At 45.4% G+C, this 15147-nt stretch overlaps 1 protein-coding gene across 1 annotated transcript in view; it reads right to left on the reverse strand.

Annotated features, from left to right (window-relative positions):
• LOC142664515 (uncharacterized) overlaps positions 1 to 8567 on the reverse strand; it is a 39959-nt gene extending 31392 nt beyond the window's left edge. Inside the window, exons 1-3 of the mRNA XM_075843642.1 lie at positions 8459 to 8567; positions 5536 to 5633; positions 5255 to 5369 (exon numbers count right to left, since the gene is read on the reverse strand). Coding sequence (XP_075699757.1) covers positions 5255 to 5369; positions 5536 to 5633; positions 8459 to 8543 — 298 coding nt within the window. The 5' untranslated portion in view covers positions 8544 to 8567. The remainder of the gene's footprint in view (positions 1 to 5254; positions 5370 to 5535; positions 5634 to 8458) is intronic.
• Between the last annotated feature and the right edge of the window lie 6580 nt (positions 8568 to 15147).

Genomic DNA, 15147 nt, shown 5'->3' on the forward strand with positions numbered 1-15147 from the left:
TAGAATAAAAAGTGATCAAAAAGTCGCAATTATTTTATAGAAACTTAATTTTATTGTGCAAACGTTGAAAAACGTAAGAAACTATACACATATGGTATCGGCGTAATCGTACCAACCTGCAGAATAAAGTAAAACGTAAATTATTGAGCACGGTAAAGGCTGTAAGAAATAAAGAACGTAAAGCTTTTTGTAATGTTTTTTGGTCACATTAGCTCTAAAAAAGATCCTGTGGGGTCAAAATGCTCACTATATCCCTAGAAAAACTCATTGAGGGGTGTAGTTTCCAAAATAGGGTCACTTTTGTGGGGTTTCCACTGTTTTGGTCACTCCGGGGCGTTGCAAACCCGACTTGGCACTGAAAACCAATCCAGCAAAATCTGCGCTCCAAAGTCAAAAAGGAGCTCCTTCCCTCCTGAGCCCTGCTGTGGGTCCAAACATCAGTTTATGACCACATATGGGGTATTGCCGTAATCGGGAGAAATTGCTTTACAAATGTTGGGGTACTTTTCTCCTTTATTCCTTGTAAAAATGAAAAAATTATGTTTCCACAAGTAAAAGTGTGATTTTGATCTTCTCAGCCTAATTCCACTAAATTCTGCAAAAAAAACTGTGGGGTCAAAATGCTAACTATACCCCTAGAAAAATGCCTTTGAGGGGTGTAGTTTCCAAAATGGGGTCACTTTTGGTGGGTTTCGACTGTTTAGGTACAAGACCTCTTCAAACCTGACATGGTGCCTAAAATATATTCCTAAAAAAAGGAGGCCCCAAAATCCACTAGGTGCTCCTTTGCTTCTGAGGCCAGTGCAGAATATGGGCAATAAATATTGAGTTGCATTTCTCTGGTAAAACCTTCTGTGTTACAGATTTATTTTTTATCACAAATGAATTTTGGCCCAAAAAATTAAATTTGTAAATTTCACCTCTACTTTGCCTTAATTCCTGAATGTGGTTTTGAATACCTTGAGGGGTGCAGTTTTCAAAATGGGGTGATTTATGGGGACTTTCTAAAATAGAAGGCCCTCAAAGCCACTTCAGAACTGAACTGGTCCCTGAAATAAATGGCCTATTGAAATATTCTTTAAAACATGAGAAATTGCTGCTATAGTTCTAAACCTTGTAACGTCCTAGAAAAATAAAAGGACGTGAAAAGAAACGATGCAAACATAAAGTAGACATATGGCATATGTTAACTAGTAACGATTTTGTGTGGTATTACTATCGGTTTTACAAACAAATACATTTAAATTTAGAAAAATGAAAATTTTTGCTAAAATGTGAAGTTTTTCACAAATAAATATTGAATTTAGCGACAAAATTTTATCACTAACATAAAGTACAATATGTCACGAGAAAACAATCTCAGAATCTCTTGGATAGGCAAAAGCATTCCGGATTTTTAACCACATAAAGTGACACGTCAGATTTGAAAAAATCATCTGTGTCCACAAGGCAAAAACAGGCTGTGTCCTAAAGGAGTTAATACGAATTAATTTAGCAAAAATAACCTTTGGGGTCAAAATTCTGACTATATCCATTGAATTCCTCAAGGGGTGTAGTATCCCAAATAGTTACCTTTGGGGGGTTTCCACTGTACTGGTACTACAGGGGCTCTGCAAATGTGACATAGTGACCAGAAACCAATTCAGCAAAATCTACATTCCAAAATCCAAATGGCACTCCTTCCCTACTGAGCCCTGCCGTGTGTCCAAACAGCAGTTTATGAGAACATATGGGGTGTTGTCATATGGGGTGTTGCTTTACAAATGTGGGAGGTTCTTTTTCTCCTTTTTTTTCCTTGTGGAAATTAAAACAAATTGAGCTAAAACTACATCTTATTGGAAAAAAATATATTTTTCATTTTCACTGCCCATTTGTAATAAAATCTATGAAACACCCGTATGGTCAAAATGCTCACTACACCCCTAGATTCATTTCTTGTGGGCTGTAGCTTCCAAAATGGGGTATTTTTGGGGTTTTTCCTATGTTTTGACACCACAAGACCTCTTTAAACCTGAGATGGTGCCTAAAATATTATGTAATAAAAAGAAAGCTGCAAAATCCGGAAAAAAAAAGCATTAGAATTTAATTACAATTTTTTTTGGGAAATGTCACCTTCACTTTGCTTTCATTCCTGTGAAACACCTAAATGGTTAAGAAACTGCTGTTTTGAATACTTTTCGGGGTGCAGATTTTAAATGGAATGTTTTATGGGGGTTTCTAATATATAGGCCCCTTAAAGCCACTTCAGCACTGAACCGGTCCCTAAAAAAAAAACAGGCTTTTGAAATTTTCTTGAAAATGTGAGAAATTGCTGCTTAACTTATAAGCCTTGTAACGTCCTAGAAAAATAAAAAGGGCGTTCAAAAATTATTTTTCTGCTGTCCTGCTCTTTTAAATCCACTGAATAGCAGGGGCTGTGTCCTGCGCTCCCAATCTTGCCAGCACAACTCAGGCACGCTCCCAATCTTCCCATCACACCTCAGGCGCGCTCCCAATCTTCCCATCACACCTCAAGCGCGCTCCCATCTTAGAAAAAAAGAGTTATTATATATATATATTCTCAATGCCTGAGTAGGTTCTCATCCACAATACTTTTGCTGTCCTGTAAATGTATTCCTCTAATTTTAAATGATGCTCCTGTATATATACCGCTTTCTATCATTGGATATGGGCAACTGCTACGGCCTTGCACTTGTCCAAGATGGATGCGGTGGTCCGTGGCTGTTGTGCGCATGCGCGGGGTGGGGGGCCGTTCATGATGTAGTCCACGGCGGAACATGGACATGAGCTCTGTGCAGCTGCGCACTACTCACTTCCGGACGCCGTGCACTGCGTGATTGAGGTGCCGCCTCTCCTCGTGCATGTGCCAGCTGAACATCCTATGGACAAGTAAGTGAGGTACACTTCCAGCTGTGTACCTCCTATTTAAATCCTCTGGTCACACTCTTCCAGCACCCCCTGACGAAGCCAGGTGCGAATCGCGTGTTCGAGTGTTCTGACAGTGTTGTGGCAGTGGAATGGCTCATGGTGGGTTCTGGTATGCGTGTCATGAGGTTTTAATGTTTTCCCTATGATTGTTACCATATATGTTTTGTGGTCATACTTCAGGTAATAGGCTGTGTAATATTGGTACAAGTATATTTATACCCATGGTACATACTTCATATTTCATGATATAGTATGCATAGTACCACCATTGTTTGCCCTGCCTTATATTCAACACGGTCTATTTCTTTGTACTGATTGTACATTGTTTTTATGGGTGTTCATTTTTAAAGTGTCTTGATCAACTGTGTTGTTTGTCTTCAATAAAGTCTTTTTGTATCTTTCTACGATACGTTTGATTTGGTCTTATTGCAGCATGTAGGGATAACTTTTTGGTGTTTCTATGCAGGGGGTCCCATATGTGTAACTATACTCATTGATATATGACCTTTAAATATATAGGTATTCTTTTTTGGGTATTTTAACTAGCGCTCCCAATCTTGCCAGCACACCTCAGGCGCGCTCCCAATCTTGCCAGTACACCTCAGGCGCGCTCCCAATCTTGCCAGCACACCTCAGGCGCGCTCCCAATCTTGCCAGAACACCTCAGGCGCACTCCCAATCTTGCCAGTACAACTCAGGCACGCTCCCAATCATCCCATCACACCGCAGGCGCGCTACCAATCTTCCCAGCACACCTCAGGCGCGCTCCCAATCTTGCCAGCACACCTCAGGCGCGCTCCCAATCCTGCCAGCACACCTCATGCGCAATCCCAATCATCCCATCACACCTGAAGCACGCTCCCAACCTTCCCAGTACACCTCAGGCGCGCTCCCAATCTTCCCAGCACACCTCAGGCGCGCTCCCAACCTTCCCAGCACACCTCAGGCGCGCTCCCAACCTTCCCAGCACACCTCAGGCGCGCTCCCAATCTTCCCAGCACACCTCAGGCGCGCTCCCAATATTCCCAGCACACCTCAGGCGCGCTCCCAATCTTCCCAGTACACCTCAGGCGCGCTCCCAATCTTCCCAGTACACCTCAGGCGCGCTCCCAATCTTTCCAGCACACCTCAGGCGCGCTCCCAATCTTCCCAGCACACCTCAGGCGCGCTCCCAATCTTCCCAGCACACCTCAGGGGCGCTCCCGTACACAGGCTTCTCAGCATCCAGAGCCTGTGTTTCCTGTACTGCAGCCTCTCCAATCTGGACTTCCCTCTCTTTCGGTCTATGTTATAACAGCTTCTTTCTCAGAGGTGTAATCTGTAGATTATTTCTGATACACGTATGCTTTCTACAGAGCTCCTGGCTTATAAATCTTCTCCCCCTCCCCCATCCTCCCGCTTTGTCTGTATGGGTATCGTAACTATCATCTTCTTCATAGTCAGCTGTTCATACAATCTACAGAGCTCCTGGCATGTGTGTCATACATTGTATGGGCATCATAACGGGGGACCCTCTGCATAGACTATGAAAGGGATCTTAGTTACTATACCCATAGAGACAAGTGGAGGGGGAGGGGGGACAGTTGTATTACACATACAAGGAGAGGGAGACATACCATGGGACGACTTTGCATTTTGTTGGATAATATTTCACTGTAGACTTTTATGTAACATGGACAACACAAAAAATGTGCTGTGACCCCACGAGCCCATATCAGCATTGATGTGGTGTTTAAGAGGTTAAACTGAGTTCTCTCAGATCCCGGATCCATAGGTCACCTTGTAGAGAACTTCTATGTGCAGTCACAGCTCCCTCAAGTCCTGCACTATGTATAACACATTGTCTGACGTGTAAGGGTATGTGCACACGACAACGGCAATTACGTCTGAAATTAAGCTTTTTTCAGGAGAAAAGAGGTCCTGAATTTCAGACGTAATTTCTCGTACCTGCATTTTTTGCCGCATCTTTTTCGGACGTAATTTGGAGCGGTTCTTCATTGGAGTCAATGAAAATCGGCTCCAATTACGTCCCATGAAGTGTCCTGCACTTCTTTGAGATGGCCGTTATTTTATGCGCCGTCTTTTGACAGCGACGCGTAAAATGACAGCTCGTCTGCACAGGACATCCTAAGACCCATTGCAAGCAATGCGCAGATGTTTGCCGACGTATTGGAGCCGTCTTTTCAGGCGTATTTCGAGGCGTAAAACGCCTCCATAACACCTGAAAAGTGGTCGTGTGCACATACCCTTACTGGAATGTAGAACGAAGGAGGAACCCCACCTTAACAAACCTCCCAATTCACTTTCTAATATCATTATTACTGACCTGTGGTAACACCTCCTGGAATTTCCTCCTCCACTTCACGGTTACACGGTTGATCGCCCCTCACCCGCTCTTCTTCTGCTTCATCCTCCGCTTTATTATTAGTCAGATCTTCCCCCTGATGTCACATATGTAAAAATTCAGTACAATACAGCAGAGAGTGCGAAGAATCTAACAGACCAACATAAGAAACCACCAAAATCTATGACCCCATCTATGATCGCAGGACCAAAAAGCTCCACACCCCCCTATATAGATGTGGTATAGGGCTCAGCTTCATCTACCTGATGATTCTCTGGGACATTGTGATTTTCCTCTGGACAGTCCTGGGAATACAGAGGACTGGGACTTCTCTCTGGTGGATTTCTCCTACTGGATCCATCTGTAGGAAACACACAGTGACGGAATACATGACTACTGTATATCTGTCTATATATCACACACTTCTCTCTACACTTCTATGTTTACTGATCAGAGCTGAGATTACAATGTTGAGGTCCTCACTACCTGTGCCGATGTTCCTGCACTTTGTAAGCCGCAGGCCTAAAGTAGACTGTAACATACCAGAGTGAATAGCGGGGCGCTGACGGCTCCCTGCTTCGCCATAGTATTTAACTGTATCTGTGTTCTGTGGATACACATGAAAGTGGCGGGACACAGGGCGCTTCTATATCGAGAGTTCCCTACAACCAAAAAAAGTGCCAGGGTGTCACCTGCTTATTTGCCTCTTAAAGGCTGTGTACACGTCTGTAGGCAATATTGTCGATACATTATTATTAACCTGATGCCCCGGCAGTTGTCACATATATAAACGTAGGCAGAATGGGACAGAATTTAATGTGTGCAGCGCTGCACTTTCATGTCCGCCGACTCTCTCAACAAGTGCAAGTTTCATCAAACTTAGATGCCAAACCCCTGCAGATAGCACCTTAACCCCCTGTAGAAAGTGCCACACACCCCTGTAAACAGCGCCACCGCCCCCTGTAGATAGCGCCACTAAAGCTCCCTCTAGGAGCGGAATCCCTTGCCAGAGCGTTGCTGTCATTTTTGGCTGAGAATTGTGCTCCTAGAGGGAGCCCCTCACGTCTCTGTCCATATATGGACAGGGAGAGTGATGTCAGAGACTCCTCCGGGAGTGGAACCCACGGCCTATTTAAGAGAGAGGATAATTTCTCAAATCTATCTATAATTTCTCAAAATATGTGCACACGGGGCGGATAAGCTGCAGATTTTCTACAAAGTATTTAATTGCGGGAAAATCTGCAGCGTGTTACAGTAGCAGCAATGAGGATGAGATTTCAACAAATATCATCCACACGCTGCGGAAAAAACACGCAGAAAAGAAAGGCGGTGCAGATTCTCAAAATATAATGTGTCAACATCTCCTGTGAAAATGCTGCGGAATCTCCACACAGAAAACCCGGTCAGAAGTTCCGCAGTGTTTACACGGTTATACTGACATTATATAGAAAACTATTATACTGCCGGAGTGTGCCGATGATAATACAAGTCATGTAGAAGGACGATTATCGGCACACTCCGGCAGTATAATAGTTTCCTATATAATGTCAGTATAACCGGAGGTTCTCTTTAATATTACCAGTTATGGGTTCTAGATTCTGGAGATGGGACGGTGATCCAGGGATTTATTGTGATTTCCAGGTTTGGAGTCGGGGGAGGAGTTTTCCCCTAATGAGACAATTATCATCCTCCTCATGGGGGTTTTATCTTCCTCTGGATCGACACGGTGGGATTATAGGTCGGACTTGGTGCACTTGTGACTTTTTCCCTCCTTAGTAACTATATAACACAGAATGTATGGGAAGGTTGTAACGATCGGTAACTTCTCTTGTTTTCGGTCTGTTTTATGAGTCTATATAAACCTTCTTAAATGGTGATTATTAAAGTTAGTTTTTAGTCTCTACCCTTTACTAATCCCTTTATATGAGTCTTGAGGTCACTATTTTTTCTTAAATGATTTGCAGCCATTATCGGAGACCTGCAGAAGTTCTTCATTTGTGAACTACTAGTCTAAAGCCGGTCATACACTCTAGATGTCAGGTGAACCATCGTTCCTCCCCTCCTCCATGTACATGAACGCTCGGTCGGGTGTGTATGTGTCTTCAATAGGGGAAAGTCGCTGCCAAACTCCTCTGATAGTGACTTATCTACTAACAAAATGATCCGGCATGTTGAAATTCCACAGCCTGATCCTTCTCTCTCCGGACATCTGACCTCCGGGGAGAGTTGGGAGGTCGCCATATACATTAGAAAGTCAGCAGGTCCGGGCGACATACATCTAATGTGTATGACCAGCTTAGCACCCTGGTGGAGAGTGATGACCGGCAGTAACATACACCTGGTACGACTGCCCATCCTCCAATCTACAGATGAGCGGCATGTCACAGAATATGATTGTGTTGTTTCTCCCCACAAATGTGCCCAGATGTGTAAAGTAATGGCCCCCACATCACAGATTTCCAGCAGCTGATCTCAATGTCTGTTGGGGGCTGATATTAACCCTTCCATCATTGCTCCTTACATGTTCTGCACGAACAGGAGGTAAAGCAAGGAACGTGTGTTTGGAGCTCCGGCATCGGCCCCCAAGAAACGTCTGTCACATCCTCAGATTTTAGTAGCAGGACCACAAAGGAAAACCTGTCAATCATTCTGAGTGGGCGGGGGATGCAGGACTCACAGGCTTTCTCTAGGAGTCCTGGCAGCATTTAGAAGGGAACCTGTCAGTAAGTTTGGAGCCATAACATTGAGCATGTCGTTATGTAGATGGAGTTTAGTGTTCCAAACCTGCCCACGTCAAAACCCTCCGTTTCAGCAAAAGTAAAAGAAATTACAAGTTACTGAGAGGAGTCCAGCGGGAATGAGAGCATGAACATTACACACATGAAGCCGAGGACGGTGCACCTCGCTTTCCTGCGCTCGTACAGTGTACTGCTCTGGGCTTCATTTGTGGCAAAGACAAAATCTCTCTGGAGAACGGAGCGCTCTGGATTTATTGGACATATACAGGAAACATAAGGATCTAACGTGAGGTGAAAAGAGCAGAAATTGTGGAGCTCCTACATTACACGTCATTGTACACACATGTATATGTACTGCACATGACGATATTAAGACTTCAACATGGCCGCCAGTCCAGCCTGTGCCCCCAGTAATGGCCAATATATATATATATCTGTCTCTTCTCACCTTGTGATGTGCGCGGCCGGTACTCCTCCATCATGACCTCCTCGTACAGATCCTTGTGTCCTTCTAGATACTCCCACTCCTCCATGGAGAAATAGACAGTGACATCCTGACACCTTATAGGAACCTGACACACACAATGACACAGTCATCACCCAGACACCTCCAGTGCTGTTACTGTAGAATTTCCCAGCATTCCCAGCAGTGTCACCTCTCCAGTCAGCAGCTCAGTCATCTTGTAGATCAGTTCTAAGATCTTCTTCTCATGTATCCGGGAGTGAGAGGGAGGCTCTGTGATGGGGCTCTGACTACTGCTCCATCCTCCTGACTCATGGATGATGGGAGTCGTACAGTCACCCGATGTCTTCTTCACTATTGTGTACTCCTGTGTATGGAGAGAGACACTTAGAGAACTGAACACAGTATTCCCCCCTCAGTAGAGAGGGAGATTGTGACCCCGCTGTATAGAGCTCTAGTGACCCCACATCTGTAATACTGGAGACCTCACCTACAAAAAGACATTGAGAAAATAGAACGAGGCCAAAACTAAAAAGGAAATAATATTGGGGGGACTAGATGGACCATGTGTTCTCCTCCTGCCGTCATCTTCTATGTTTCTATATAGAGGTCATCCTGATCCTCCTGGTTCCTTGTCAATCTCATTGCTCTACAACATTACTATTGCTGCATTGGTGACATGACACATAACTGACCATACTGGTGGCTGATCTTCAGCTTTTCTCCTGGTGGCTTCTTGATGTCACTTGGAAGGTCTGGACGCTGTTATACAGGACACTGGATTCTTCCTATTACTTCCTATTATGTATTGTCCCTTCCCTATGTGGGACTTGTTCTATAATGTAGAAAAGTTTACCTCTCCGCTCAACAGGTAGATGATCTCCAAGGTGAAGTCTAATATTCTTCTGCTCATCTCATTCCTGTCCTTGTCCATCCTTGGTGGGTCACTCAGGAGAAGGAGCGTTGTTGAGGAGAAGATGAGAAAACTGGAGGAACTGGAGGATCTAGTACTGCAGACGTCTTTATGGAGAAAGGAGAAGATGGAAATCATACAGGGGACAACATCATGTGTGACATACAGAACCTCACTTATTCATCATTGAGAGAAACATCTCAGAGCCGTCACCACATGGAATAAAGGGGTATTCCCAACACGGACATTTCTCCCCAGGATATGCCAGAAATGTCTCATAGATGCGGCTCCACCTCTGGGTGACTTGTTAGGTGGTTCCTGTAACTCCTATAGTAGTGAATGGAGAGACACAATCTGCTCAGCTCCCCCTGCTATGTAATTTGCTGCCAACAGATCAGACTGGTGGTCAATGTGACAGATGTCCTTTATGAATTAATACATCCCCTAATATAAGTTTTTACAGATATTAGAAGTTACCCCAGGCATCCGGGATCTTCAGAGACATCTAAAATTCTTATTTATTACAGTATTCCCCAATTCCTTGTAGATTGTTCACATCTGAATGACAGAAACTAATCACGGTTCATGGAAACCGGCCGCCCAGTGTGTTCGAATGGAAGGTCGCGGCCGTCCAGTGTTTATGTACGGAAGGTCCCAGCTGTCCAGTGTGTACGTACGGAAGGTCCCCGCAGTGAAGTGTGAGGAAGCAGCATGTATTGTGCTGTGTGTGCAGGATCTCTGCATTATCTTATCAATTAGCAGTCACATCCTACACACAGACTTCTGTAAAGTGTGACTTGTCCTCCGCCTTATACATTACTCTGTGCTCCTCCTTCTAGATCTGTCCTCTGTCTTCTACATTACTCTGTGCTCCTCCTTCTAGACCTGTCCTCTGCTTCTACATTACTCTGTGATCCTCCTTCTAGACCTGTCCTCTGCTTCTACATTACTCTGTGCTCCTCCTTCTAGACCTGTCCTCTGCTTCTACATTACTCTGTGCTCCTCTTTCTAGACCTGTCCTACGCCTTCTACATTACTCTGTGCTCCTCCTTCTAGACCTGTCCTCTGCTTCTACATTACTCTGTGCTCCTCTTTCTAGACCTGTCCTACGCCTTCTACATTACTCTGTGCTCCTCCTTCTAGACCTGTCCCCTGCTTCTACATTAGTCTGTGCTCCTCCTTCTAGACGTGTCCTCTGCTTCTACATTACTCTGTCCTGCTACTTCTGGACCTGTCCTCTCTTCTACATTACTCTGTGCTCCTCCTTCTAGACCGGTCCTCCACCTTCTACATTACTCTGTGCTCCTCCTTTTAGACCTGTCCTCTGCTTCGACATTACTCTGTGCTACTCCTTCTAGACCTGTCCTCTGCTTCTACATTACTCTGTCCTCCGCCTTCTAGACCGGTCCTCCACCTTCTACATTACTCTGTTCTCCTCCTTCTAGACCTGTCCTCTGCTTCTACATTACTCTGTGCTCCTCCTTCTAGACCTGTCCTCTGCTTCTACATTACTCTGTGCTCCTCCTTCTAGACCTGTCCTCCGCCTTCTACATTACTCTGTCCTCCTTCTAGACCTGTCCTCCGCCTTCTACATTACTCTGTCCTCCTCCTTCTAGACCTGTCCTCTGCTTCTACATTACCCTGTGCTCCTCCTTCTAGACCTGTCCTCTGCTTCTACATTACTCTGTCCTCCGCCTTCTAGACCGGTCCTCCACCTTCTACATTACTCTGTTCTCCTCCTTCTAGACCTGTCCTCTGCTTCTACATTACTCTGTGCTCCTCCTTCTAGACCTGTCCTCTGCTTCTACATTACTCTGTGCTCCTCCTTCTAGACCTGTCCTCCGCCTTCTACATTACTCTGTCCTCCTCTTTCTAGACCTGTCCTCTGCTTCTAAGATATACAAAAAAAATGGGACATAGAATGTAATTAAAACCACAGAAAAGGCCATACTCACAGATTAGGTGGTGGGTAAAATACCCGTTCCAAACAGGACGCAACCAGGTCAGAGAATGCTGTTGATGGGAAGTGCCCAGGTGTGTTTAAATAATGATAGCCACTCCCACTAACCTTGAGGGGAGTGGTGTGTTGGGCATGGAAGCAAATGTGTAATAATAATAAATAAATAATAAAGTACTGTGTATAGTGCACATGTGAGGTATAGGGGACATGACTAAGTGTAGTGTGTAGAAATCAGGGCTGTGAGTGAAACAAAAAAAAAAGTGTGTAGAGTGTAAAACATGGAGGCATAGTGTTTGGATAGTGAGGCACAGCGTTTGGATAGTGAGGCACAGCATATATCGCCGAATAGCAGCCTATTTATAGCGCCCATACTGTAAGAGAGCGGGCTGCCCTGCATGCAGTGCCAAACATCCGCACACCAGGCTATCCCAGCCTCATAAGACCCGGGCGCGTCCTGAAAAAAAGTATGTACAATGTAAGTAACCATGAAAAAACATGGGGTATTAGTTGTTGTTTTGGCCAAAAAAACGCAAGCTGCTGTCCTCTGCTTCTACATTACTCTGTGCTCCTCCTTCTAGACCTGTTCTCTGCTTCTACATTACTCTGTGCTCCTCCTTCAAGACCTGTCCTCTGCTTCTACATTACTCTGTGTTCCTCCTTCTAGACCTGCCCTCTGCTTCTACATTACTCTGTTCTCCTTCCAGACCTGTCCTCTGCTTCTACATTACCCTGTGCTCCTCCTTCTAGACCTGTCCTCTGCTTCTACATTACTCTGTGCTCCTCCTTCTAGACCGGTCCTCCACCTTCTACATTACTCTGTGCTCCTACTTCTAGACCTGTCCTCTGCTTCTACATTACTCTGTGCTACTCCTTCTAGACCTGTCCTCTGCTTCTACATTACTCTGTCCTCCGCCTTCTAGACCGGTCCTCCACCTTCTACATTACTCTGTTCTCCTCTTTCTAGACCTGTCCTCTGCTTCAATATTAGTCTGTGCTCCTCCTTCTAGACCTGTCCTCTGCTTCTACATTACTCTGTGATCCTCCTTCAAGACCTGTCCTCTGCTTCTACATTACTCTGTGTCCTCCTTCTAGACCTGTCCTCTGCTTCTATCTTATTCTGTGCTGCTCCTTCTAGACCTGTCCTCTGCTTCTACATTACTCTGTGCTCCTACTAGACCTATCCTCTGCTTCTACATTACTCTGTGCTCCTCCTTCTAGACCTGTCCTACGCCTTCTACATTACTCTGTCCTCCTCCTTCTAGACCTGTCCTCTGCTTCTACATTACTCTGTGCTCTTCTTTATAGACCTGTCCTACGCCTTCTACATTACTTTGTGCTCCTCTTTCTAGACCTATCCTCTGCTTCTATATTAGTCTGTGCTCCTCCTTCTAGACCTGTCCTACGCCTTCTACATTACTCTGTGCTCCTCCTTCTAGACCTGTCCTCTGCTTCTACATTACTCTGCGCTCCTCCTTCTAGACCTGTCCTACGCCTTCTACATTACTTTGTGCTCCTCTTTCTAGACCTGTCCTCTGCTTCAATATTAGTCTGTGCTCCTCCTTCTAGACCTGTCCTCTGCTTCTACATTACTCTGTGATCCTCCTTCAAGACCTGTCCTCTGCTTCTACATTACTCTGTGCTCCTCCTTCAAGACCTGTCCTCTGCTTCTACATTACTCTGTGCTCCTCCTTCTAGACCTGTCCTCTGCTTCTATCTTATTCTGTGCTGCTCCTTCTAGACCTGTCCTCTGCTTCTACATTACTCTGTGCTCCTACTAGACCTATCCTCTGCTTCTACATTACTCTGTGCTCCTCCTTCTAGACCTGTCCTACGCCTTCTACATTACTCTGTCCTCCTCCTTCTAGACCTGTCCTCTGCTTCTACATTACTCTGTGCTCTTCTTTATAGACCTGTCCTACGCCTTCTACATTACTTTGTGCTCCTCTTTCTAGACCTATCCTCTGCTTCTATATTAGTCTGTGCTCCTCCTTCTAGACCTGTCCTACGCCTTCTACATTACTCTGTGCTCCTCCTTCTAGACCTGTCCTCTGCTTCTACATTACTCTGCGCTCCTCCTTCTAGACCTGTCCTACGCCTTCTACATTACTCTGTCCTCCTCCTTCTAGACCTGTCCTCTGCTTCTACATTACTCTGTGCTCTTCTTTATAGACCTGTCCTACGCCTTCTACATTACTTTGTGCTCCTCTTTCTAGACCTATCCTCTGCTTCTATATTAGTCTGTGCTCCTCCTTCTAGACCTGTCCTCTGCTTCTACATTACTCTGCGCTCCTCCTTCTAGACCTGTCCACTACCTACGACACAGTAGACCACACCCTCCTGATACAAATTCTCTAGTCCCTTGACATCATAGACTTGGCCCTCTCCTGGATCTCCTCATACCTTACCAAATAAACATTAATATCTCACACTAGCACACCACCTCGTCGTCCCACCCTCTGTCTGTTAGTGTCCTATGACCCTTAGTCTTCTCCATCTAAACTTTTGGTCAAATTTACCGCTCTGGTCTTGATGTTCCCTACCTGCTATCTAGAGTGTATAACATTTATCTCCTCCTTCACCTCCCGCTACCTAAAGATTAACATGGAGCAAACTGAATCATATTTACCCAATTTCACTCACCCCCCTTACCAGAACTATCAATCACAGGTAATGGCTCCACACTTTTCTCCGTCTCACACTTCCGCTGCATTTGGATAAACCTTAATTTAAAATGGCGCAGCCAAGCGCTTCCCACTTCTTGATGCCTCCACCTCATAAACCCTCTAGAAGTCAGTCTTTCCTCACCCTTGAGCAGACATAAATGGTAGTACATATGCCCTCATCATCTACCGTCTAGACTACTCCAATATCCTCCTCTGTGGCTTTCCATCTAACACTATTACACCCTCCTACCCATTCTCACCTCTGCTGTGATTGCGCGGTGTGAGGGGGTTTTATATTTCCGATGATTGCGCGGTGTGAGGGGGTTTGTATTTCCGGTGATTGCGCGGTGTGAGGGGGTTTATATTTCCGGTGATTGCGCGGTGTGGGGGGTTTTATATTTCCGGTGATTGCACGGTGTGAGGGGTTTTATATTTCTGGTGATTGCGCAGTGTGGAGGGGGTTTGTATTTCCGGTGATTGCTCTGTGTGAGGGGTTTTATATTTCCGGTGATTGCGCGGTGTGAGGGGGTTTATATTTCCAGTGATTGCGCGGTGTGGGGGGGGTAATATTTCCGGTGATTGCGCGGTGTGGGGGGGGGGGGGTTATATTTCCGGTGATTGCGCGGTGTGGGGGGTTTATATTTCCAGTGATTGCGCGGTGTGAGGGGTTTTATATTTCCGGTGATTGCGCGGTGTGAGGGGTTTTATATTTCCGGTGATTGCGCGGTGTGAGGGGTTTATATTTCCGGTGATTGCGCGGTGTGGGGGGGGTAATATTTCCGGTGATTGCGCGGTGTGGGGGGGGGTTTATATTTCCGGTGATTGCGCGGTGTGAGGGGGTTTATATTTCCGATGATTGCGCGGTGTGAGGGGTTTTATATTTCCGGTGATTGCGCGGTGTGAGGGGGTTTATATTTCCGATGATTGCGCGGTGTGAGGGGTTTTATATTTCCGGTGATTGCGCGGTGTGGGGGGTTTATATTTCCAGTGATTGCGCGGTGTGAGGGGTTTTATATTTCCGATGATTGCGCGGTGTGAGGGGTTTTATATTTCCGGTGATTGCGCGGTGTGAGGGGTTTATATTTCCGGTGATTGCGTGGTGTGGGGGGTTTATATTTCCGGTGATTGCGCGGTGTGA

The sequence above is a fragment of the Rhinoderma darwinii genome, chromosome 1 (assembly GCF_050947455.1).
Source record: "Rhinoderma darwinii isolate aRhiDar2 chromosome 1, aRhiDar2.hap1, whole genome shotgun sequence".
NCBI lineage: Eukaryota > Metazoa > Chordata > Amphibia > Anura > Rhinodermatidae > Rhinoderma > Rhinoderma darwinii.